Source organism: Pituophis catenifer, unplaced genomic scaffold (assembly GCF_029215685.1).
Source record: "Pituophis catenifer annectens isolate HBS135680 unplaced genomic scaffold, rPitCat1.0.hap2 SCAF_14, whole genome shotgun sequence".
NCBI lineage: Eukaryota > Metazoa > Chordata > Lepidosauria > Squamata > Colubridae > Pituophis > Pituophis catenifer.
Window position 1 is genome coordinate 18,302,701 of NW_027256894.1, and position 25,096 is coordinate 18,327,796.

At 42.4% G+C, this 25,096-nt stretch overlaps 1 protein-coding gene across 3 annotated transcripts in view; it reads right to left on the minus strand.

The window, feature by feature from the left end:
• Nucleotides 1-8,794: 8,794 nt before the first annotated feature.
• The window catches only part of MYO5A (myosin VA), a 47,856-nt gene continuing 31,554 nt past the window's right edge, over nucleotides 8,795-25,096 (minus strand). For all 3 annotated transcript variants that reach the window (XM_070953744.1, XM_070953746.1, XM_070953745.1), the window contains 10 exons: nucleotides 21,826-22,024; nucleotides 20,613-20,706; nucleotides 17,976-18,122; nucleotides 16,978-17,132; nucleotides 15,568-15,657; nucleotides 15,198-15,348; nucleotides 14,594-14,876; nucleotides 12,480-12,654; nucleotides 10,182-10,262; nucleotides 8,795-9,338 (listed from right to left, as the gene is read on the minus strand). In XM_070953744.1, the coding sequence (XP_070809845.1) occupies nucleotides 9,186-9,338; nucleotides 10,182-10,262; nucleotides 12,480-12,654; nucleotides 14,594-14,876; nucleotides 15,198-15,348; nucleotides 15,568-15,657; nucleotides 16,978-17,132; nucleotides 17,976-18,122; nucleotides 20,613-20,706; nucleotides 21,826-22,024 (1,528 nt within the window). In that variant the 3' untranslated portion in view covers nucleotides 8,795-9,185. The remainder of the gene's footprint in view (nucleotides 9,339-10,181; nucleotides 10,263-12,479; nucleotides 12,655-14,593; nucleotides 14,877-15,197; nucleotides 15,349-15,567; nucleotides 15,658-16,977; nucleotides 17,133-17,975; nucleotides 18,123-20,612; nucleotides 20,707-21,825; nucleotides 22,025-25,096) is intronic.

Here is a 25,096-nt window from a genome sequence, read left to right on the forward strand (position 1 = left end):
CCTCACAAATAAACACAACAGGTTTACTTTCATGTTGACTCACACCCAGCTTTCCCCTTTCGCCATCGCAAACTGGAGAATTCCTTGAGTGACTGGAGAAAGTCGAGAGATTCAAACTGTCCTACTGGTACACTAGAGCAGAGGTCTTCAAACTTGGCAGCTTTAAGTGTTGTGGATTTCAACTCCCAGAATTCTCCAGCCAGCATAGCTGCCAAATTTGAAGATCTCTGCACTACAGCATGGTTACATGACACCTGTCTTGAAACTGGAGAAATACACAATCCTATACAAAAATCAGCAAGTACACAATTGAAGCTTTCAAACATGAGGTCATCTGGGTTCTTTTTTCTTTTTTTTTTTAACAAGGATTTTCTAAGGTCCTGCAAAAGGACTTCCTGATCTTTTAAGTCTGTAATTCTGTAACAGGAATTCTGCAGATGACTCATGCTTTTGGACTCACACAATAAATTGCCAAAGGCATCCACAAGGTACACAAGGAGGGATTGGCGCCTCTACCACCGTGGGTCCTTTCTACAGGTGATCCTCAACTTACAACCAAAATTAGGACTACAGTTTCTGCTGTTAAGCAAGGCAGTTGTTAAGTAAGTCACACCCAGTTTTCCATTAGTTTTTTTTTTTTTTTTGCCATGGTTGTTAAGCAAATCGCTTCAGCTGTTAAGCAGATCACACAGTTGTGAAGTGAATTTGGCTTCTCCCATTGACCTTGCTGGACAGATACTGTCCGATAAGTAACAAAGAGCAATCATATGACACAAGAATGCTGCAAAACATATATACTGGTTAAATGGCTGTATAAATATATATACTGATTGCCAAGTGCCCAAATTTCGATCACCTGACCAGGGGGACTGCTACAATAGTTGTGTTAGTACTGTCGGAAGTCACTTTTTTCAATGTGGTAATTTCAAACAGTCACTCAATGAAAGGTTGTAAATCAAGGACTGCCTGTAGCACCTCTGGAATCTGGAAAGACTAGCAAAATGTATTATGGGATAAAGTTTCTCTCCGTAAGTCAACAAAGGACTGCAGACGGCTTTTGGAGTTCAGTCATTTTGCCAACTGGCTTCACTACAATTTAACTTCAGGTTTGCTGGGATTGTGCCACCCCCCAAACGATATGGTTGAAATTAGATAGGGTTGAAATTGCTTCGAGAGAGTTTTTTAAACCACAACCAGATTTGCATAATACGTGTAATCAAGTCAGGTAAAAAGCCAAGGAGATGGATTCACACAACATATCAAGACTGGCTACCTTGGTTAGAAGTGTTCCCCTCCCTGGTTTAGCATGTGGGAAAAAGCAGCACATTTGGTTATTTTATTGGGGGAGGGGAGGGAGGGGCAAACCCAGAAAAATGGGTTTATTTGGGAAACAGGGGAAGGGTGTAGTGTGAATGTTTCCCTGAGGCTGCCCACTCAAGGGCCCAGTCAAGTCAGTCTGTTGCAGCTCCTGAAAGAAGCAACTTTGGAAAAAGGTTTCCTGGACCAGTCATGTCTAGGACCCCACTGGCCTCATGCCCAGGAAAGGAAGGGTCTTGAAAAGGAAAAAGCAAAACAAAACACAGGAAAAGAAAAAGTTTGGAAAATAGAGATGATAGAGGGATGGTGGCAAAAGAAAGAAAGAGAGGGGGGAGAGGGAAGGGGAGGAGGAAATTGAAGAAAGGAAGGAAGGAAGGAGGGAGGGAGGGAGGGAGGGGGCAAGGAGAGAGAAAGAAAGAAAGAAAGAAAGAAAGAAAGAAAGAAAGAAAGAAAGAAAGAAAGAAAGAAAGAAAAGGAAGGGAGAGAGAGAGAATAAAAGAAAGAAAAAGAAGGAAGGAAGGAAAGAAAGAAGGAAAGAAGGGAGAAAGAAAGGGAAAAAGAAAGAAAGAAAGAAAGAAAGAAAGAAAGAAAGAAAGAAAGAAAGAAAGAAAGGAGAAAGAGAGAGAGAGAAAGAAGGAAGGAAGGAAGGAAGGAAAGAAAGAAGGAAAGAAGGGAGAAAGAAAGAAAGAGAAGGAAGGAAAGGAGAGGGAGAAAGAAAGAAAGGAAGGAAAAAAAGGAAGGGAGAGAGAGAGAAAGAAAGAAAGAAAAGGAAGGGAGAAAGAAAGGAAGAAAGAAAGAAAGAAAGAAAAGGAAGGGAGAGAGGGGAGAAAGAAAGAAAGGAAAAAAGAAAGAAAGAAAGAAAGAAAGAAAGAAAGAAAGAAAGAAAGAAAGAAAGAAAAGGGGGAAAGGAGGAAGACGGAGGAAAGAAGGAGGGAGGGAGAGAGGGGAGAAAGAAAGAAAGAAAGAAAGAAAGAAAGAAAGAAAAGGGGGAAAGGAGGAAGACCGAGGAAAGAAGGAGGGAGGGAGAGAGGGGAGAGAGAAAGAAAGAAAGAAAGAAAGAAAGAAAGAAAGAAAGAAAGAAAGAAAGAAAGAAAGAAAGAAAGAAAGAAAGAAAGAAAGAAAGAAAAGGGAGAGGGAGAGGGCCCGGGGTCTCCCTCCCCGCTAAGCGGTCCAGCCGAGCGCCGCTCCAAACGGTCCTCTCGGCTCCGTCCCACCTGCCGCGGCGCCCGCCTCCTCCCGGATGGCTGAGCCGGACGGCGCGGCGCCCGCCTTCCCTCCCGCCCGCCCGCCGGCCTCTGCCCGTTTCTCGCCAGCTGGCAGGGAAGGCAGCCGCGCCCGCAGCCGGAGCCTCCCCGGGGCTGAGCGAGGAGACCCCGCCGGGGCTCCCCGCAAGGCGGACCGGCCGCAGGAGCCCCCGGCGCCGCCTCTGCCTCCTACCTGCGCGTAGAGGTCGGCCAGCGCCAGCGCCATCGCGGCGGCGGGGAAGGTGCGCGCCCTGCCTGCTCCGCTCTCGCCGGCCGGAGGTGGGGCTCCGCGCCGCCGCCTCCCAGCCGGAGCGCCACGTTTGTCTCCTCGCTGGCCGCCTCCGAGGAGGGAGCTGCCCTCGGGACGCCCGGGGAGAAGGAAAGAGGGGAGGGGTCGGCTGGGAATTCAGCGAAGGGAAGCTGGGCAGGAGAGGATACGTAGGTTGGGTGGATGGGCAGATATGGATGTAGAGGTAGGTAGGTAGGTAGATAATAGGTAGGGGGAGAGAGACAGACAGACAGACAGACATTGACAGACAGATGATAGAGACATGGATGGAGAGATGGATGGATGGAGAAAGAAGGGAGAGAGAGAGAGAGAGAGAGACAGACAGAGATGTAGACAGACATGGATGTAGGTAGGTAGGTAGGTAGGTAGGTAGGTAGATAGATAGATAGATAAGGTAGGTAGGTAGGTAAGGTAGTAGGTAGGTAGGTAGGTAGATAGATAAGGTAGGTAGGTAGGTAGGTAGGTAGGTGGGTGGGTAGGTAGGTAGGTAGGTAGGTAGGTAGGTAGGTAGGTAGATAGATAGATAGATAGATAGATAGATAGATAGATAGATAGATAGATAGATAGATAGATAGATAGATAGATAGATAGATAGATCAGGGGTGAAATTCAGCAGGTTCTGACAGGTTCTGGAGAACCGGTAGTGGAAATTTTGAGTAGTTCAGAGAACTGGTAAATGCCACCTCTGGCTGGCCCCTGAGTGGGGTGGGAATGGAGATTTTGCAATATCCTTCGCCTGCCATGCCCACCAAGCCACGCCCACAGAACCGGTAGTAAATATATTTGGATTTCACCACTAAGATAGACAGACAGACAGGTAGGGTAGGGTGTGTAGGTAGATAGGTAGATAATAGGTTAGGTACCTACCTAGGTAGAGACAGACAGATGATAGACAGACATGAATGTAGACAGACAGACAGATACACAGACAGACAGATGATAGACAGACGTGGATGTAGAGATAGATATGGATGGATGGACAGACAGACATGTAGAGAGAGAGACAGACAGACATGGATGTAGAGGTAGATAGATATGGATGTAGAGATGGTAGACAGACTTGATTGTCGCTTTGAATGTACACTAATCGGCGTACATTAAAATGAAATTTCGTTGCATGCAGATCTCAAAAGGGTCACCGCTTCCAATATACAGTACGTAAGACAAGTGGCCTCTCAGCAAAGCTGGCCTATCACCTCCCCCGCCACTCCCCAGCAAACTGGCATAAAAAAGTATGCACGTTTTCGAATTGCCCAGAACCATCATTTCCCGATGTTCCAACAAGTATCCAAAATTAGTTCAGATGTTCCAGATACCAAATGTGTTGGTTCCTGTAGCGCAGTGTTTCTCAACCTTGGTAGCTTGAAGATGGGTGGATTCAACTCCCAGAATCCCCCAGCCAGCGCTGCTGGCTGGGGGATTCTGGGAGTTGAATCCACCCATCTTCAAGCTACCAAGGTTGAGAATGCAGGTATCCAATGCAAGCAATGGCATTTTGGAATATAGGACTTTTTAAAAGCATCTTTAAAGGATCGATTTTCATAGGGGCAGCCATTTATTGGAGCCAAGGCACATTGAGATGAGTTAATGGATAGGATACCGAAATGCCTTCCATGATTGCTGAATCTCATCCCTCCAACGATAACCTTTCATACAAGAGACTGAAAAATAAAAGACTTTTTAGTGTTTCCTTTTATTTGGACATTTCTTCTAAAGATACAGCATTTATGAAGCATACATTTATTAATTATGTCAGACACCATGACAATTCCAAGCTTAAGTCATTCGGATTAACATTTTGGTTTCTATCTACGCCTAAGTGGGTAAAAGACCTCAAACCCTGTTGTTTTTGCTTCAAAAGGAATTGCAAGTTTAAAAGGACAATGATCAAGCGATTACAAAAGAAAATCAACAGTTGAAATGCGTCCAGTTTTGAAAGTCTCAAAAGGGAGAAAAAAAAAAGATACAGCAGGTTGAGACAGCAAACTAACTGAAGAGTGTGCTTTGAGAAAAAAACCCACATTATTTGGGATCGAGAATACTCTGTATCCGTATGTAGACCTGAAATTATTGTTTATTTTGCTAAAATCTGCTGTGGGTGAGATTGGATGTTGTGGGACAACCTGCCCCACAAAAGCTGACCCCTTTGTATCAGCAGGAAAGACCTATTATGAATAGTGCAAATTTATTGCGACCGATGTCTGATGCACAAAGCTTTGTACACATGGAAACAGACAAATCAATGCCCCCAGCCCTCTTGGGATATTCTGGGGGTGGGCACTGAAAACAAATAGGTCCAGCACAAGCAAGCAAGCAAAAAGCTGTATGATCAAAGCAAGCGTGTTTTGAATACAGTGCATTTAATCCTTACTTGCAATTTTCTTGGGGGGCTTTAAAAAGATGCCCAGGATTGCAACACTCCGTAAAACAAAAATTGTTCCAGACTAAGCGAGAAACATTCTTCCAATTGCAAAATGACAATTGTAGGAGCAGTTGGAAGAAAAGCAAAAACTATCTGAAACCTAATGAGGTAATATTGGAGGAATATTTTGGGTCTATACATTTCAAAAGCACACTTGGGGGAAGGACGGGAAATTATAGCAGTTAAAAGTAAAAGAGATGGGCAACACTTTCACATTAAAACAACATGATCATGTTTTAAAGGGAGGGCAAAAATAAGCAAAACTCGAATTGTTTTAGATGCTACAAATTCTAACTTGAAAACAGCTGGTTTTCTAGCATGTAACAGTAAAATATTAGACCCATAAAAATTGCACGTAAAATACTGATATGTAAAGTGTTGGATGAATTACAGAGCACAGTTAAACTCGGAACTCCTTTAAAACATGGAAAGCAGCATTCGGTTTTAATGTGACAGAAAGATATATTTAATCAGATTACGCAGTCGGAGGATAATGCCAACAGGCATTCATCACTCTTATTAGTAAACAAGATACAATAAGGCTTTTATACAAACAAAATGAAAAATTAAAAACCATATATCTCATCATCGCTTTTGGAATTGTCAAATTCTTGAAAAAAACAATTATTCAGTTGAAATGAAAAGGCAGGATTCCAGTACTTCTAGAGGCTCAGTAGAAAGATACCCTGGAGGGAAAATTAATTGGGCTGCTAGATTTTAAAAGTAGTGCTGTCCCCTTACATAATTTCTGTTACAGCCTTTTCATTATGCAGCAGGGATGTCCAACCTTGGCAATTTTAAGGCCTGTGGACTTCCAACTCCCAGAATTCCCCATGCAGCATGACTGGCTGGAGAATTCTGGGAGTTGAAGTCCACAAGTCTTAAAGCTGCCAAGATCTGGATGTGTCTGTTGCACAGAATGCTAAGAATCCAGTGAGAGTTGAGAAGTTAAGTGTATTTTGCCATCTGAGTAGCCATCTAAGATTCTGAACAGGAACTCTCATAATCCACAACTAGTGTGGCAAATCTCGCTGGGAGCGTGAGTGTAAAACTTTGGGGGGGGGGAAATACCCCCCCCAGGCCAATTGCCGATGCCAAATGGTGATACCAGTTCAGCAAAGCAGATTCAGAGTCTCTGAAACGTTATTTGATGCTCCATTATTGCCCTAAAGATGACTGGTTAAAACTCTTATTCTTTTGCATTTTCGCCTTCTCCAAGAAGGGTGTTTTGGACACCTATTGTTTGACTGCACAGCACACACCCACACACAGAGAAACTGACCACACAACAAACAGGAAATTGACTAGTTTACACCTGTGGCTGGGAGATTATGAGAATAAAGTCCAGATCATGTAGGAAACCATTAGGGTGGAAATGGCCACTCTAGGACCTCAACTTTCAGCTCCTTTGTGGTATCAAGCCCCAACTGGCTAGAGCCACAGAGGAAGTGTATCTTTTAATAGAGCATTTTAAAGTAATCCTAGGAGGGACATATACTCTCTTAGTCACTTTTGTAAACATAGTGCCAGTTATAAAAGAAAATGCACATTTTCAAGTAAAGACCTATTAATGTATCATAAATAAAGAACATGTATTAAAGGCAATACTTGAGTACCTGAATATTTCTTTTTAAAAAAAAAAAATCAAAGAGCATTTGCTTCCCTTCCCACAATAAAACAAAACAAAAAGAATGGGGAGGGCCCCCAAAATCAGGCCTCTTTTATTTACCTCAACAGTGTCCCTGTCAGTCACATCTCTTTCGCACATGAAAACCTATTTAAACCTGTTTCAAGTGACAGCATCTTTTAGGTGCACAGAGAAATTAAGTCCAGTACTAGACCGTTTTAATAATGTGCATTTACAGCAGAGATATGTTTGGTAATAAACATAATTCAATTGTTAGGATAAATTAAAATATTGCGCGTGGCAGGCTTAGGATATGTAATATCGTCTTTTGTATTTCTGATCATCACTGACCGTACCTGGTTTTTTAATTTATTATTATTATTATTTTAAGGGAGCCTGGAGAACTTTTAAGTGAAGGTCCACAAATATTTCAAAATGTCAGCTTCACACTGGAGAAAATCATGACAACTATTGTATCTGCAGCCTGAGAGATTTCGGCAAAATCTTTTCATCAGATTATATTCATAATGTGTCCAAATGAAATGTTCCCATGGAAACAAAACATGAATATTTCCTTTTTATTTTATTTTTTTAATAAAATGGGTCCAAATCAGGGATAGCATTACATTTTTAAAAAAATGAATGTGGAGCAAGCTTTTAAGAAAATCCTAAGATTGGGAGTGGTGCTAATGGTAGGGGAATAGCTTCTTTTCCAGGATTAAATGTTTGAGGTGTATTTTAGATGAACCCTTTCCCTATTAAAAAAAACCTCTTCCCCAACCTCCAAAATAAATATTACACTCTCTCATTACACATCCGGCAAATAAAAAAAATGAAAAGCAACATATACCAAAACAATAAATAAATATAAAATATAATATTGTTGGGTTGGTTCTTTTGACTTTAGAAAACGGGTTCCAGTTTCTGAGATTGTGCTTAAATTATCGTTTCCAGTTCTTGACACTGGCATAAATCTTATTAAAAGACCGGACTATTAAAGTTACAGTGATTTTATAAACCTGCATTTCTGCTCCTTTAAAAAGTATTGTACATTTAAAAGAACACCACAGACTGCAACAATTGTGATATGGTTTGAAAACAGTACTAATAAGCAGCTCTATTGTACCAGAATGTAAATCAAAATATTTTTCATTAATTCGCCATTTATGCCACACACTGACTTAAATAGGGAGGCAATCAACTGATTTGATCAATTATCTCTCAGGTTGAAACCTATTAAAACAAAAACTTATTTAACCTTGTCCTAATGAATGGTGCTTTCTAAGAGTATGACTATTTCTATTTATTTCAATGGTTTTTATGGTTTGTACAGGCAAAATGCCTGATGAGTGATACTGTATGTTGCCCGTCTCTTGTTAAATTTTCAGGTCTTTGAAATATATATATTTATATATGTATATATGTGTCTGTGTTTATACACACATACACAGAAGCTACCCCTAAATATTTCCATCCTTCTCTGAAAATCGCACCTGGTTTTAGCTCCTGGTTGTTCCCCGATAACTGGCAAATCACTTGTGACTTTAATATGCTGAAACATCTTACAAGGAGCTTTAACAAATCCTCAGCTTTAGCTTCCTGACCAACACGAGAATCAGGAACACATTATGGATTGGAGGTAACACACTCACTACCATCGCACTGGAATGACACCGTTCCACTCAGTGGAGACACAGAAACAATCTGGTGACTGTTTTCTACCAAAAAAAAAAATTAATAATAAGTGTACGTGTGAAATACAGAATATAGGGAGGGGTTCTCAGAGCCGTTAAAACGGAAAATACTCCTCTTCACACTCTTTTCTTTTTTGCCACCAGAGGCACATTATAATTTTTTTTTTTTAATCTTAACGTGGAAAGGAAAAAAAGAAAACCCATCGTGATTTATCAGTCACAGACTGTTTTTGGTTTACAATGCAAATATAAGACAGCTTGCAACCAAGTGGGGGTGGGAGGTGGGAGAAACATTAAGGTGTGTACTGATGTTTTTTCTTAACCTGAAAAGCTTTAGGTAGGCCTCAGCACGGGACGAGTGAATTTGTACAAATGCGCAAATGCGTTTCTATCAGCTTCCGGTGGTGAGAGAATGGTGACGCATTCCGGGTTTCGGCAATGCGATTTTACAGCATCTACACGATTCCCTTCCAGTCTTTTTCCCTCTATTCCTTCTCAACCCTCCCCATGGCTTTTGACTCTTATTTATTTTCATCGTTAAAGAGATTGTAAGTAGAAACTGATGGTCGACAGCTTAACTCTGGTTCTTGATTCAGACCCGAGTGATGAATCCTAGGCCCAAACTCGCTGGGATCTGGATAGTTTCTAATGCGAGAGAGGAAGGGTTGAACGGGAAAGTGACCGGGAAGATATGCTTAGCATCCATTAGGAGTTGAGGAGAATCCTTCCTGTCTCGCATACGCAGCTGCAAAGAGAAGAAATGACCTTGTTAGCATCTTATTTAAATGGAGGTAGTCCTCGACTTACAACAGTTTTCTTAGCGACCGTTCGAAGTTACGACGGCACTGAAAAAAGTGAGTTATGGCCTTTCTTCTCACTTACGACCGTTGCAACATCCCCATGGTCATGTGATCAAAATTCGGATGCTTGGCAACTGGCTCATATTTATGACGGCTGCAGTGTCCTGGGGTCACGTGACCCCCTTTTGCGACCTTCTGACAAGCCAAGTCAATGGGGAAGCCGGATTCACTTAACAACCGCGTCACTAATTTAAAGAACTGCAGTCATTCATGTCACAACGGAGGCAAGGAAGGTCATAAAATGGGCCAAAATTCACTTAGCCAAGGTCTCACTTAGCAACGGAAATCTGGGGCTCAATTGGGGTTCCAGATTGTGGGGGCAATAAGCTGACTTTGTATAAATATACAAAAGTATGAAGGCTATTGCTTAATGCATTGTAAGCCGCCCTGAGTCTCCGGAGAAGGGCGGCTTATAAATTAAAGCAAAAAAAAAAAGCTGGCTGAGGAACTCTGGGAATTGAAGTCCACAAGTCTGAAAGTTGCCAAGATTGGAGACCCCTGCATTAGAGCTTATTTTCCAGTTAGGTCTTATTTTCAGGGAAATAGGGAACGAAAATTTGTCCGTCTGGCTGATGATCTTAACTGGGGCCTATTTTGGGGGCAGGGCATATATTATGAGTATCCTGAAAAATCATGTTAAGGCTTATTTTCCTGCTGGGTCTTCTTTTTGGGGAAACAGGGTAATATCAGAAGATGCAATCTGTGAGAAGAGACAAAAAAAAATTTACCTGTATTGTCCGGATAAAAGACACAGACACTCTTTCTTCAAACTCATTAACGGGAGTATATAAGTTCAACACTTTCACAATCTAAAAGGAAAAAAGAAGAAGATTAACGGAAGATAAACGGATTACTGCTATTTACCCCCAACAAATGTTTTAAAACTTAAGTCACGGGAGACATTAATCATGGCGTGATTGCAATAGGAGCGCTCTTAACTAAGATGAAATCTATATTCAGCCTGAAATCTTAAATCACTTTGTAGGAATTAAAAAAAAAAAAAATACCAGGGGTGGTATTCACTTTGCTACCGGTTCACAAATGTGAGCACATGTGCCACCTCCACGCATGCGTAGGACCTTCTGCGCATGTGTAGAGGTCAGAAATGGGATGTTATGATGTCCGGGCGAGTGGGTGGAGCCTCCCGCAGCCGCCACTATCGATTCGCCCGAACCGGATGGAACCAGCTGAATCCCAACACTGGGTCTACCCTGTTTCAGCGGATAGCAACATTGGAACACAAGTGGTCAAAATTATACTAAATAGACATCAATTCCGAAGGATTAAAAAAATAAATCCTTCCCTCTAAAAGAACCAAGAGCATCTTTCTGTTCTTTTCCTTGAAATAAATCCTGGAAACAAAATGGAGATCGTTGTTTTTTAATGTCTCTCTCTTCAATGTCGTCTACATTTGGCAGAGCTGTTTGCAAAGCTTCTTCCTTTTCAATCCTTTTCAATCGTTGCATTTTTATACCTGACTAGGTGGCTCAGTGGCTAAGACGCTGAGCTTGTCGATCAGAAAGGTCAGCAGTTCGAATCCCTAGTACAGGGGGTTGGACTAGATGACCTCCAAAGTCCTTTCCAACTCGGTTACTGTTATATGGCTCACCCTGCTGAGCTGAGCAAGCAGTAAACGCTAATTCCACCAGAAAAGCAAAAGGGCAGAGGGAAGTGAAATGTGCAGTCAACTCAGCCAGGATGGTGTAACAGAATAATACAGTTGGGAGGGACCCTGGAGGTCTTGTAGTCCAACCTCCTGCTCAAGCAAGAAAGTCTAAATTAGAACTGTCAAACTCAAGGCCTGGGGGCTGGATCCGGCCCGCGGGGTGCTTAGATCTAGCCCTGGAAACAGCAAAGGACTGGCCTGCAGTGCCTCTGATAGTGAAAACGGAGCTTGGGAGGACCACGTGCGACTCTCCCAAGCTCCGTTTTCACTGGCAGAGGGTTGCAGGAGGCCATCGCAGCCGAAACAGAGCTCGGGATCCCATTTTTGCTGGCAGAGTGCTTGGGCCACCATAGGGGCCCCCAACACAAGTGACGTCGAGCTGGCCACACCCACCTTGGCCATGCTTAGCCTGCCCCCCCCCACCCCCGCGAGATCAAACACAACCCTGATGTGGCCCTCAATGAAATCGAGTTTGACACCCCTGCTCTAAACCATTCCAGATAAATGGTTATCCATTTAAGAAGAGAATAAACCTCTTCTTAAAAACCTCCAGTATTGGATCACCCATAACTTCTAGAGCAGTGTTTCTCAACCTTCGAAGCTTGAAGATGGGTGGACTTCAACTCCCAGAATTCCCCCAGCCAGCGTTGCTGGCTGGGGGATTCTGGGAGTTGTAGTCCACCCATCTTCAAGCTACCAAGGTTGAGAAACACTGTTTTAGAGGCAAGCTGTTCCACTGATTAATTTGTTCTGCCAGGAAATTTCTTCTTAGTTCTAGGTTGCTTCTCTCCTTGATTAGTTTCCACCCGTTGCTTCTTGTCCTGCCCTCAGGTGCTTTGGAGAATAGCTTGACTCCCTCTTCTTTGGGGCAGCCCCTGAGATATTGGAAGACTGCTCTCATTGTCTCCCCTAGTCCTTCTTTTCATTAAACTAGACATACCCAGTTCCTGCAACCGTTCTCCATGGGTTTTAGCCTCCAGTCCCCTAATCCACCACTTCAGACAAATCCAACATCTTCTTAAAAACTTCCAGTGTTGGAGCATTTACAACTTCTGGAGGCAAGTTGTTCCACTGATTCATTGTTCTCACTGTCGGGAAATTTCTCCTTAGTTCTAAGTTGCTTCTTTCCTTGATTAGTTTCCACCCTTTGCTTCTTGTCCTGGCCTCAGGTGCTTTGGAGAATAGCTTGACTCCCTCTTCTTTGGGGCAGCCCCTGAGATATTGGAAGACTGCTATCCTGTCTCCCCTAGTCCTTCTTTTCATTAAACTAGACATACGGAGTTCCTGCAACCGTTCTTCATACCTTTTAGCCTCCAGCCCCCTCATCCTCTTTCTTGCTCTTGTCCCAGAAGAGGGTTACCTGTGCAGTAGTCAATGCGTGGCACATGGAGCAGATGGCCCCTGCGTCCTCATCGGTCTTCTTTTTCACTTGTAGCAGCTGAGCAGCCTGGATCAAGGGCTCCAGGGTTTCCTTCGCACCGCTGGTCATCAGGTTCTTGTCACGAAGCCATTCTTCCAGCTGGCTTACATTGTACCTACAGGTTTGATGTGTTTGGGGGAGAAAAAAATCAAAAACTTTAACAACTTTTTAAAGTCAGCCTGCCTAAGTGGAAATCGTTTTTTTGTTTTTTTTTTAATTTGATTTATATGCCGCCCTTCTCTGGGGACTCAGGGCGGCTTACAATGCGTTAAGCAATAGCCTTCATACTTTTGTATATTTTATACAAAGTCATCTTATTGCCCCCACAAACTGGGTCCTCAATTTACCTACCTTAGAAAGGATGGAAGGCTGAGTCAACCTTGAGCCTTGGCGAGATTCGAACCTGCAGTAATTGCAGGCAGCTGTTCTTAATAACAGGGTGCTTTAGACCACTGTACTACCAAGGCTCAGTTTCCCATCTGCAGCTTTTCAAGGAGGAGCACATGCGCCAATCGTGCTTTGAAATTGCAACCTTTTTGGGCAAAGCGTAGATAACAGGGTGCACTAAACCACTGTACTATCAAGGCTCTTTTAAAAGCATGCTTGCTCAGTAGCCCTTCAAGAGGTACTCGGTTAATTATTAACAAAAATGTTTGTTACGAGGGAAACAGAAGCTCTTTGTGGTGGACAAGAATGCTCAGAATACCTTTAGAAGACTAAACACGGAAGGAAAATTCCCTAATTCCTACTTTTTCTGGTGTGAAATTTGATAGAGGGAATTTTTTTCCCATCGATTTGTGTTCTTTTATAGTTAGCGGGGGAAACGGTTTGATTCAGACAAAAAAAAAAATACTAGTCTGTTTAGCAATTCTGATTTTTAAATAGGCTAGTCCACGGGTCTGCAACCTTAAGCACTCAAAGAGCCATTTGGACCCGTTTCCCACAGAAAAGAAAACACCGGGAGCCACAAAACCCTTCCCGTGCCTGACTATTTCTTAAGTGGCCACAAAACTAGCATACGTAGTTGAATTAAACGCTCTATTTCCTTCTGAAGCTTTTCTTTTCTTGGATTTATCCATGGTTGGCCTACCGGGGGTTGAAAAGCTCAATAAATCCCATGATAGCGGGTGTTGCACATTGGCGGTTGTGACACATATTTTGAGTGACAGGAAGCCACAGCAGAGAGGTGAAAGAGCCACAAGCGGCTCCAGAGCCACAGGTTGCTGACCCCTGGGCTAGTCAATAGACTATTTGTGTGCTTTCCCTGCCCGCACTATCCTTTTATGGGGTTTTTTTCCCATTTCTAACAATTTGTAAGTCACCAAGAACAGCCAAGAATCAGGCGGCGTTTAAATGTAATCAATGACTGTTGTTGTTATTTACTAAGTCTGTACTACTATTAATCTTCTCATCGTTCCTATCACCCATCTCCTCCCACTTATGACTATGACTGTAACCTTGTTGCTGGTATCCTTACGATTTATATTGACAGTTTCCTAATATGATTTGATTGCTTATTTGTTCCCTATGATTATCATTAAGTGTTTTACCTTATGATTCTTGACAAATGTATCTTGCCTTTTATGTACACTGAGAAATTCCTTGTGTGTCCAATCACACTTGGCCAATAAAGAATTCTATTCTATTCTATTCTATTCTATTCTATTCTATTCTATTCTATTCTATTCTATTCTATTCTATTCTATTCTATTCTATTCATCAGCATATGAAAAGAAAGTTATTTGGCAGGATATCCCATTTAGAGCGTAACGTTAGAGTTCAAACTACAGGCAGCCTTTGCTTACTGACTGCCCTGTTTAGTGACTGTTTATCCGAGGGATGCTTTCGGAAATACTCATTCATGCATCATTCATTCATTCCGCATAGAAATATGGAGGCCAACCTTCACAGCTAGAGACCTGCCTGCTTTGATAAACAGCCCAGTAAGACCTTTGGGTTAAGAACACGAAACGATCAGCTGATTCGAAATAACTCCCTGCTCAGCCAAGAAATGTGTCTCAAAGGACTTAAAATTCCGAAAGAGGACTCCCCACCTTATCTGCATTCCTTTGCTCCAGGAGCACATGTCCTTTCGCAGCAGAAGGTTGTTGAGGGTCACGGCCCCAATGATGTAGAACATCTGTTTGACCACTTGCTTGATCAGCTCAGGATCCATGCCGTGCTGGCACATGATGGAGTGGAAGGTGTTCAGCTGACGGATGATGGAATCCAAGGTGTAGGTCCCTTCGTCGGCGATGCTCGAGGTTCTCTTGCGCAGGCCGGTGGGTTTCACCCCGGACACACCTTGGATGGTTTCGTGCTCCAGCATTCCTGAAACTGAGGAAAGGAGGTCATAAATTCAGCTGAGGAATAACACTTTCTGAAAACAAACAAACAAACAAACAAAACACAAGAGAAACAGGGATAAACGGTGATGGCGCTTTGAAAATAAGGAAGTAAGAACACCATTGACGAGAAAACAACTGTGGCACAAGAACATAACCCAAACTAAAATGAAAGCAAACATACTAAGCAAATAAAGAATCTCCTGAAACAGGCAAGTCTTCACCAATCCAAATGATGAAAATGACTTTCTTAATTACGTAGGGGGAAAAAAATCCACTGGACATTCTCTCATGTCGTTCGGTTTTGCCTTACCAATCATTGGCTGCAAAATATTCTCTAGCACTCGAACGAGTTGCTGGTAAATTTGGATGGCCAAGTCGCTTAATACTTGTCTGTACTCGGCAAGGTCAAAATTAGTCAGGCAATGTTCGTTCTGACGAGACGTGTTATGTTTCATAAATCCCTGCAGGGAGAGGGAAAAAAAATAGCCAAGTTTGTATTAATGTGTTTTATGCTGTCGTATTCAAACAGGCGAGGAGGATAACGACTTTTCAAAAAATCCTTTTAATGAAGAACAGTATGGTTAACTTTCTTTAAGCCTATTGGAGGAATGACAGTCACTCCCACTTCAAACCTTTGAAGCGCGTTCACCGACGGAAATAAACCAAAAGGGAGAACTTACTTCTTCACCGCTATACTGCTTCAAACAGTGCAAAAATCGGCATGTGTTCGACAGCCAGAAGGAGACCGTTTCAAAGTCGTCACCTCTTTTCTAAAAGCAAAAATACGGAACAGTAATAATGAAAAGGGTGGAAACTTAATCAAGGAGAGAAACAACCTAGAACTAAGGAGAAATCTCCTGACAGTTAGAACAATTAATCAGTGGAACAACTTGCCTCCAGTAGTTGTGAATGCTCCAACACTGGAGGTTTTTAAGAAGAGATTGGATAAGCATTTGTCTAAAGTGGTGTAGGGTTTCCTGCCTAAGCAGGGGTTGGACTAGGAGACCTCCAAGGTCCCTTCCAACTTTGTTATTCTATTCTATTCTATTCTATTCTATTCTATTCTATTCTATTCTATTCTATTCTATTCTATTCTATTCTATTCTATTCTATTCTATTCTATTCTATTCTATTCTATTCTATTCCATTCCATTCCATTCCATTCCATTCCATTCCATTCCATTCCATTCCACTCCTATTCCTATTCCTATTCCTATTCCATTCCCATTCCTATTCTATTTGCAATGTGCACTAAAGGAAGTTCAAAATGCAAAATTATTGAAAACGGAACATTTCTTTTGCGAAATCAAAAGTTACAGCACTTCTACATAGCATTAGATTCTAGATAGGATTCTGCGTGCCTCTCTTTGACTATCTATGGAGATTCTCAAGTCATCCAGGTCATGGTTGTCCCAAAGGTGCTTTTTTAAAAAAGGCAACTGGATTTTTGTTTTGCCTCGAAGACGTTTCGCTTCTCATCCAACAAGTCTCAATCAGAATTGAAGAAGCTTCTTGGATGAGAGGCGAAACGTCTTCAAGGCAAAACAAAAGTCCAGTTGCCTTTTTTTTAAAAAAAAAAACACCTTTGTGGAGACTCTCTTTGAATCAATTTCTGCATCACGGAATCTGGGTCACAAATGGAGATGGGGCTAGTTCAAGGGGTGAAATCCAGCAGGTTCTGACAAGTTCTGGAGAAGCGATAGTGGAAATTTTGAGTAGTTCGGAGAACTGGCAAATACCACCTCTGGCTGGCCCCGGAATGGGGTGGGAATATCCTTCTCCTGGAGTGGGGAGGGAATGGAGATTTTACAGTATCTTTCCCCCGGAGCGGGGAGGGAATGGGGATTTTGCAATATCCTTCCTCAGCCACGCCCACCAAGTCACACCACACCCACCAAGCCACGCCCACAGAACCGGTAGAAAAAAAAATTGGATTTCACCACTGGGCTAGTTGTCCTTTATTATTCTAACAGAAAAATACTTTAGATGCCTGTCGCATTTTCATGACGGAGTAGGTATGATACAGAGCTCATCAACAGTATTTTTAAATCAACTCCGGACTGACATTTCAATTGAAACCGTAAACTGACCTTCAAAATTTTTTTGATGCCGTTAATCGTAGAAGTCAACAAGGACCTCACTTTTTGATCATCGTTAAGGTAGTCAGCATGGCGGACACACATGAACAAAATGTAAGCTGGCAGCCCTGGGATGAGATTTACTGCCACTCCACGAGGCTTCAGGTCTGAGGGAGAAAGAAGTCACAAAGAGGAACACAGGGATTTATAGACTGTTGTATTTAAAAGCAAAGATCTCCCCTGTCCCAGTTGTGTCTGACCCTAAGGGGCAGTGCTCATCTCTGTTTCTTAGCCAAAGAGCCAGCATTGTCCGAAGACATTTCTGTGGTCATCTGGCCAGCCAAAGGCGCACGGAACACTGTTACCTTCCCACCAAAAGTGGTATCTATTTATCTATTCGCATTTGCAGACTTTCGAACTGCCAGGCGGGGAGGAGCTGGAGGAAGGGACGGGAGCTCAACCCTTTGCACGGCACTTGGGTCTCGAACCGAAGCTCTGAGTCATTGCGCCCCCTATATATTGAATCAGTGTATTTAAAATGCCCTAATAAAACGGCAAAGAGCCAGAAGTGGTTTAAGGCAACTAGGAGAATACGAATTCTTGTCCTGCCGTAGGCGAGAAGCCAATTGCGGCACTCAGCCAGTGCTTCTTAGCCCTAAGAGAGAAGCAATGGCAACCCACTTCTGAAAAAGCTGCCAAGAACTTGTCCAAGATTGACTCAAAGGCAAAAAAATTTTTTAAAAAAAGTATTTTCAAGTAATAATACTTCTCTGTTCTTTTTAAACGGATGCTATTGATTCTATTCCAAGTTTGTTTTCCATTGTGCAGTCGCCAACTTTTTAAAAAATTATCTGGGCTTATTATAGAACAGAAGAGCGTAAAGCTACTGAAGGAGAAAAGGGAACCTGCTGTGCAGTAGACTAACAACTACATTGTACATAATGGAAAAAAGCGACATATGTTTGCAAAACCACCACACGGCGCATTTTATAAGCAGAAAGACCTCTCACCTAAAATAAGATTCTTAACGAGTTTGGGTTCATCCTCTTTCTTGTATTCCAACATTCCTTGGAAGTCTTTTTCCTTCCTTGGAATATTCACAGGATGTATGGGCTCATCAATGATTTGCCCAGGTGAAATGTTCTCCATCTGGCCCACTAAATCAAGGAAAAGAAGAGGGAACAGGAGGTGAACAAAAGATTTGCTCCAGAAAGATGGCACTGACTGAACTGTGAGTTTTCTTCCTGAAAGTTAATGAATTAGTAACAATCCATTAGGAGGTTTGCTTGTTGCTGAGAAAGTACATGTTGTTTATGAACCACCCGTAAAGCTCTACAACAGGTGTGTCCAAATTTGGCAACTTTTTAAGACCATTGACTTCAACTCCTAGAATTCCCCAGACAGAAATTCTGGGGAATTCTGGGAGCTGAAGTCCGCAGGAGGGAGGGAGGGAGGGAGGAAGGAAAAGAAAGAAAGAAGGAAGGAACGAAGGAACGAAAGAAGGAACGAAGGAAGGGAGGGAGGGAGGAAGGAAGGAAGGGGGAAGGAAGGAAGGAAGGAAGGAAGGAAGGAAGGAAGGAAGGAAGGAAGGAAGGAAGGAAGGAAGGAAGGCAGGCTTGGCTATGGATCTATAAAACCCTCTTAAGGAAATCTTGGAAACAATCATTTTGTTAAAAAAAAAAAGTGCTAAAGGAATGCCCTCACCAGGCGAGCTAAAATCAGAAATATGCTCTGGAATGCTGATCAGCCAGAAACTTAACCTGGCTTTGTGTCAGTCTAGGACAATAAATATAACACACAGCAACTGGAAAAACCGCTAAGGTTAACCGGCAGCAGATCAATAACAGAAAGTTTCTTGAATCCAGAGTTTCTACATAGCTCTGACATTTTCCTGGTCTGCCCGCATACCTTGTTGAATTCAGGAACTCAGGAGCTGAAACACACTTGCACAGCCAACACAGCAGGCTATATTTAGCGTGGCAAAGGGAAGGCAATGATTTGTTCTCGGCCACTCCTTTAATGTAATCTTTTAAGAGAGCATTTTTCCCCCTCGGGTGTGTGGTTGGGAAAATGCCTTACGAAGGGCGAAATACAATCAGGTGAAGAATGCAGACTGGGTTATGAAGCAAACCACGAGCATTAAACTTGGGAACAGTTTAATGAGATTGCCTTAGATGGCAAAACACGGCATCTGATTTTTTTTTTTTTTAATTTGATTTATATGCCGCCCTTCTCCGGAGACTCAGGGCGGCTTACAATGTGCTCAGCAATAGCCTTCATCCTTTTGTATATTTATACAAAGTCAGTTTATTGCCCCCACAATCTGGGTCCTCATTTCACCTACCTTAGAAAGGATGGAAGGCTGAGTCAACCTTGAGCCTAGTGAGATTCAAACTTACAGTAATTACAGCAGGTGTTAATCACAATGCTTTTAGTCTGCTGAGCCACCAGGCCCGATCTTCTACGAAGATGGATTAGTTGGGAAAGCATCATTTTCTCTTGCGCCAGTATTTATTAGATTTAGTTTTATTTATTTTTTTATTTAGTAAGTTTGTTTGCTGCCCATCTCGCCATGAGATGGTTAGCTCCCCACTCCCTTCTAGCACTGATGATGTTACCTACTTGGGTAATGAAACGTCTCCAAGAAAATAACCAAGGTCGGAGAGCACCGAGGATCCCACAGCTTAACCCTGAGCTACAAATACTCTCTTTTATTGGAAATTCTATCTTATGGAGCTGCTGCAGGGGAAAGATCCAAAACTCCATATATTCCTTTTGTAACCTCTAATAAATGAAATTCAAGAGAACGGGAGTGCTGATCAAGGAACGTTTAGCAAAAAAGAAAAAAAAAAAACCAAAGACAATGCTACAATCTGGTAAGTAAAAAAAATATGCTGAATGTTTATCTTCTCCTAATCAGCTTGCAAACAGCTCCTAGGACAACCTGTGCAGCTCCTTCAATGTACCCAATCTTAATTATTATTACAGAATGCCGCTGTATTTTTCGTGAGCAACTTCAGAAATCCTTGCCTCAGACAGATAGAAAAATACCATATTTTTCAGAGTATAAGATGCACCTTAGTTTTGGGGGAGGAAAATAAGGAAAAAAAAATCTGCCTCCGCTTACCAGCATCCATGGGTATTCATCTGGCTAGCGTCCTGTCAGTGTGTGAGACGGTTTGGAAACAGTATTTGCTGTGTGAGCAACAAGGAAGGAGAAAGCAAGGAGCCTGGGCGTGGCTTAGCTCAACTATTCTAAAGCTGCATGCTGTACTGATAACTGAAACTGAAACTCCTCTCCTCTGCTTGTGTTTTGCTTGTTGCTGCAAACTCTGTGAGTCCTTGGAGCAAATAGCGAACAGCCAGGTCAGCTTCAGCACATTATTGCAGCCTGATTCAACACGAGCAGCTGATTGGCAGGTGGATCGGCTCCGGAACACCTCCAATCAGCTGTTCCAGGCTGTAGGGATTGCTGCAGACCATCGCCTCCTCCATGCCTCACATTTTTGGATACATTCGGTGTATAAGATGCACCCAAATTTTCACCCTCTTTTAGGGGGAAAAATGTCTTATACTCCAAAAAATACGGTACGTCTGTATTTATATTTAGAAGCAGAAACCACTTTGACCGCAGGCAAATACTATACCTTCAAGCTCATCAATTTTTTTGGCGAAAACTTTCAGCTGCTTTTTCAGTTTCCGAACCGTCTTGTCCTGTTTCTCCATCTGTTCCAATAAATCCTACCCAACAAAATTGAGGACAAAACGGGTGAGAGGCTAAAAAGGACCAGAAAAGCAACAGACAAAACAGAAACCGGTGCTGTTAAGTGCCGTAAGAGAAAACTCGGGACAGCTGGAAGGCAGTGCCACCATCTGGCTAATATTGGTAAGCCTGCACGCGGCCTAGATGTTATATAAAAATCTTGCTTTTTAAGAGAGAGAGACTGAAATGCATGCAGCATGACAGAGGATTTGTGTGACCTCGTTCAAGAGATGCAACAGATCCAGTATACTGGTTTCTGGCAGTTTCTCTCCCACAGGGCTAAGGAAATGGAGCACCTGGTAGTCATCATGAAACCTTCAGGAACATTTGGCAGACTTCAGGCCTGCTCCTATTCTGGATAGATTTGCTGAGACAAAAATAATCTGGTCCTTTCCATATTTTTTTTAATCGTAAGGTTAGTGATGTTCCACTGGAAATTGCAGTGGAAAAGCAGACCCATAAGAGAGAATTCACTAAAAAGGATGCTCTCTTATGCCCATTTTCTCACGTCTCACTTGATCTTCCCAACAACCAGCTGTGCTTCCTGGGGATTCTGCATGCTGCAGCCTCCCAAGACTTCTGGAGGGTCATCGCTTGGGGGAAAGTACTCCAAGATTCCCTCCAAGGTATGGCATGAAAATTAGTGAGCTGCAGATGCTTTGTTGGGATTCGTGTACATGTTGCAACTAACAGAAAACACATCTAATTTGGTGCTTTTTTTAAAAAAAAAAAAAGAAAGAAAAGAGAACAATTACATAAGGCCTTAGAACAGGGCTGTCAAACTCCTGGCCCACGGCCCATACATCACGCGCTGGCCATACCCACGCCCGGTTAAGCGAAGGTAGGGAAAAGTCCCGATAGGTCACATGACACTGCTGTGATGCCGTGAGTTTGACACCCCTACCTTAGAACTTCCAAAACACAAAAGAACCTCAGAAGACCCAACACAATCCTTCAAAATGAGGCCTGAAGTTCAGCTTGGAAAGCCATGGCTAGGTCTTCAAGGCCTCAACAAATCTCCTTTCTTTGTCCTCTTCCCCGAAACCTTGGAAGTACAGCTGGCTTTTTCGGACTACCGAGTTATGAAAAGCCCTTACCAGGTTTTCATTGGTCAGACGGGTGATTTCGTGCTGCAGACTGGCTTCGATCCGAGCTTCTGGGGGCAGCTGGAGGTTCTGGGCCAGCAACTGCTGCTGGCGGTTATTCTCCTCCTTCAGACTCTGGATCTCTCCACGGAGGGCCTCCAGATCATTCTCGTGGCTTCTCTTCTGAGCCTGCAGCTGAGTTTCCAGAAGCCTACAAGAAGCCAATTGAGGAAGGCCAAGAGAGAAAGAAAGGTCAGGAAAAAGCAGAGAAGACTTTCTCATCACAGATTGGGCATTTCGATTGCTGCTGATAGGAGTAGGCGACCGGTTGATCAAGGAGAGAAAGAAAACCAGAAGAACGCTCTTTAAACCCTTTTGAGTGTCTTGAGGCTGAAACTTTGCTTGACTTGACCATGGAAATTGTGATTCATCCAGGTTGTCCCAAAGGTGCTTTTTTTTTTTTTTTTAAAAAAGTCAACTGGAGTTTGGTTTTCCTCGAAGACGTTTCACCGAACGTCTTCCAAGAAGCTTCTTTGAGAAGCGAAACGTCTTCAAGGAAAAAGGAAGTCCAGTTGCCTTTTGAAAAAGCACCTTGGCTGGAGTGGCTTCACCCATGCAGCAGAATTATGGCTGATCCTGCATGAGCCTGTTTGGGCGTTCGGGTTTTCTTTCCAAGGTAGCTGAGCTACAAAACTATTGAGCAGGTACAGTAGATCCTTCTGGAGAGCTGCTTCTCAATCTCAGCAAGTGTAAGAAGCTTCTAGAAGAATTCTCCTCCTAGCAATTCCAGGTGCTGAACTCCACACAAAGCTTAAGGCTGCTGTAAATGCTGCCTTACAGCCATATCTACTGCAAAGAGGACAATTTGAGGTGTGTGTGTGTGGGGGAAATCTATGGGGCGCTATTGGGAGGGCAGAAAATCCACAATTTCTAACAATTAGTCAATAGGATTGCATATACCAGCTACGCTGAAGTTTATTCAAAATAAATATAATTTGGTTATTGCTACATTTTTTATCATCCTAGACCTAGAAAGTATTTCGATTTTCTGTCTCAAACACCTAACATCTTAGACTAACGCTGGTCCCTAAACCCCAGTGAATTACTAAGTAACCCTAGCCCTTTAGAGACCTATAACTGGTTTCCTACAAGCAAAAGGGGCAATGAAATTTATTACCGTTAAAACGTATCTATTAAGCAGTCCCTATTCTTCGGGATTATTCTGCTCGGAGTGAAACAGAAGTATCCTAACTAAAGAGCCTTGGTAGTACAGTGGTCTAATGCACCGTTATTAAGACCAGCTGCCTGCAATTACTGCAGGTTTGAATCTCGCCAGGCTCAAGGTTGACTCAGCCTTCCATCCTTTCTAAGGTAGGTAAATTGAGGACCCAGTTGTCGGGGCAATAAACTGACTTTGTATAAATATACAAAAGGATGAAGGCTATTGCTTAGCGCATTGTAAGCCGCCTTCAGTCTCCGGAGAAGGGCGGCATATAAACCAAATTTTTTTTTTAAAAAAAAAAGCAAAAATGATCCATAAGGATCATAGGCTTTGAAAAATTTTCAGAGCTTTGGTTTTAAAAGGGGTATTATTGCAGATCCAAAGGCCCTAAAGAAACTAATAAGAAAAAAAATACTGTGCTACTGATTTGTTGCACAACCTTAGGCGGATGAACCAATGATTGATTCACCTTATGTCAATTGTGGGAGGAAAAGAATAAATAAATACGTACAAAGAATAAATAAACAATCATTATTAATGCTAGCACTGCATTTCCTACAAACAGGTGCATATCTCAACTAGGCTATCTATAATCAGACACAGCCTTTCAGGGTTTAAATATGTCTAAGCAGATCAGCTAAGAGCTACATCGACTAAGCACGTGAAGGTAAATGTGGATAATTTACCTTTCGTTTCTTTGCCATTTGCTCTAGAACCTTCTAGCAATTCTAGAGCACGGGGACAAGAAACAAAGAAGCTGCAGAGCCACCTCTCCACTGCTTTCCCTGCAGCATAGACCCCCCCACCCAAGTTAGCTTCTTGCAAACTTACAAAAAGATGCAGTTAAATGTACATGTTTTGTTAGCAGTACAAGAAAAGGAAAGAGACTGGTTAAGTTGGCATTCTTGGCAAAAGCATTTTGAGTGTTGTTTAGCTGAGCTAAAAATGAAACTTTCATTATCACTCGACTACAAAAATAGCACAAAACAGTAACACTTTAGAGAATATAGGCATATATTTAAAAACTGACTTCCCCATTCTCCAGTAAGTAGATGCATTCAGTGGCTTTATTTACAGAACAGGGTGCACATACTGCGTTGAGATGATTTTCAAAATGGCCTGAATCTGATTTTTTGGAAATGGTCTGCAGGATAGCTATTTGGAATGACTTAAAGTGACAGGCAAATAATAGGTTTATTCGTATGTTTCATCCTGCTAATCTTAGGACAGGTACTGGACTATGCGTTTTGAACTTTATCTTTCTGTTTTTGGACTCTGCATTCTTTTTGGGAAATCAATATTTAAAGTTTGATTTGCCATCTTTTCTAGCTGACACCAAGATTTTAGGGACTCTCTGAGAAATAGGCCCACCTAATACCCATAAATTGTAGTAGCAGGTACTGTAGTTCCTCTGTCTCCGTTCTCTATTAAATATTTTGATGGAAATCGTCCAGACAGTGAAGCCAGTGGAACAAGCTAAAAAAAAATTCTTTCCAAATAAAGAAACAAAATTCCACAGGAGAAGAATGTGTTACCGTATTTTTCGGAGTATAAGACACACCGGAGTATAAGACGCAGCTTAGTTTTTGGGGAGGAAAATAGGAAAAAAAAAAACTGCCTACCAAGTATTCATCTGGCTAGCATCCTTCATCTGGTCAGCTTCAGCACATTAGTTTGCTGTTTTTTATCCCCTGCTTGGGGATAAACAACAGCTTCTAAAGCACAGCTGATCTTTGGAGAGAGAAGCAATGAAAAAAGCAGGCAAACCACAGAGATCGCTTCACTCGCTAGCGCCTCGTTAGGGCTGGAAAAAAACTTCACAGTTGAGAGTCGGAGGGAGCAGGCAAAGCACGGAAGATCACTTCACTGAAAAAAAGCTTCTAAAGCACAGCTGAAAGTCAGAGGTAAATTGCTTCACTCGCTAGCACGTTAGGGGTGAAAAAAAACTTCACAGCTAAGAGTAGGAGGGAGCCGGGGAAGATCGCTTCACTGAAAAAAAGCTTCTAAAGCACAGCTGAGAGTCGGAGGTAGATCTAGCAATTCCTTAGGGCTGGAAAAAAG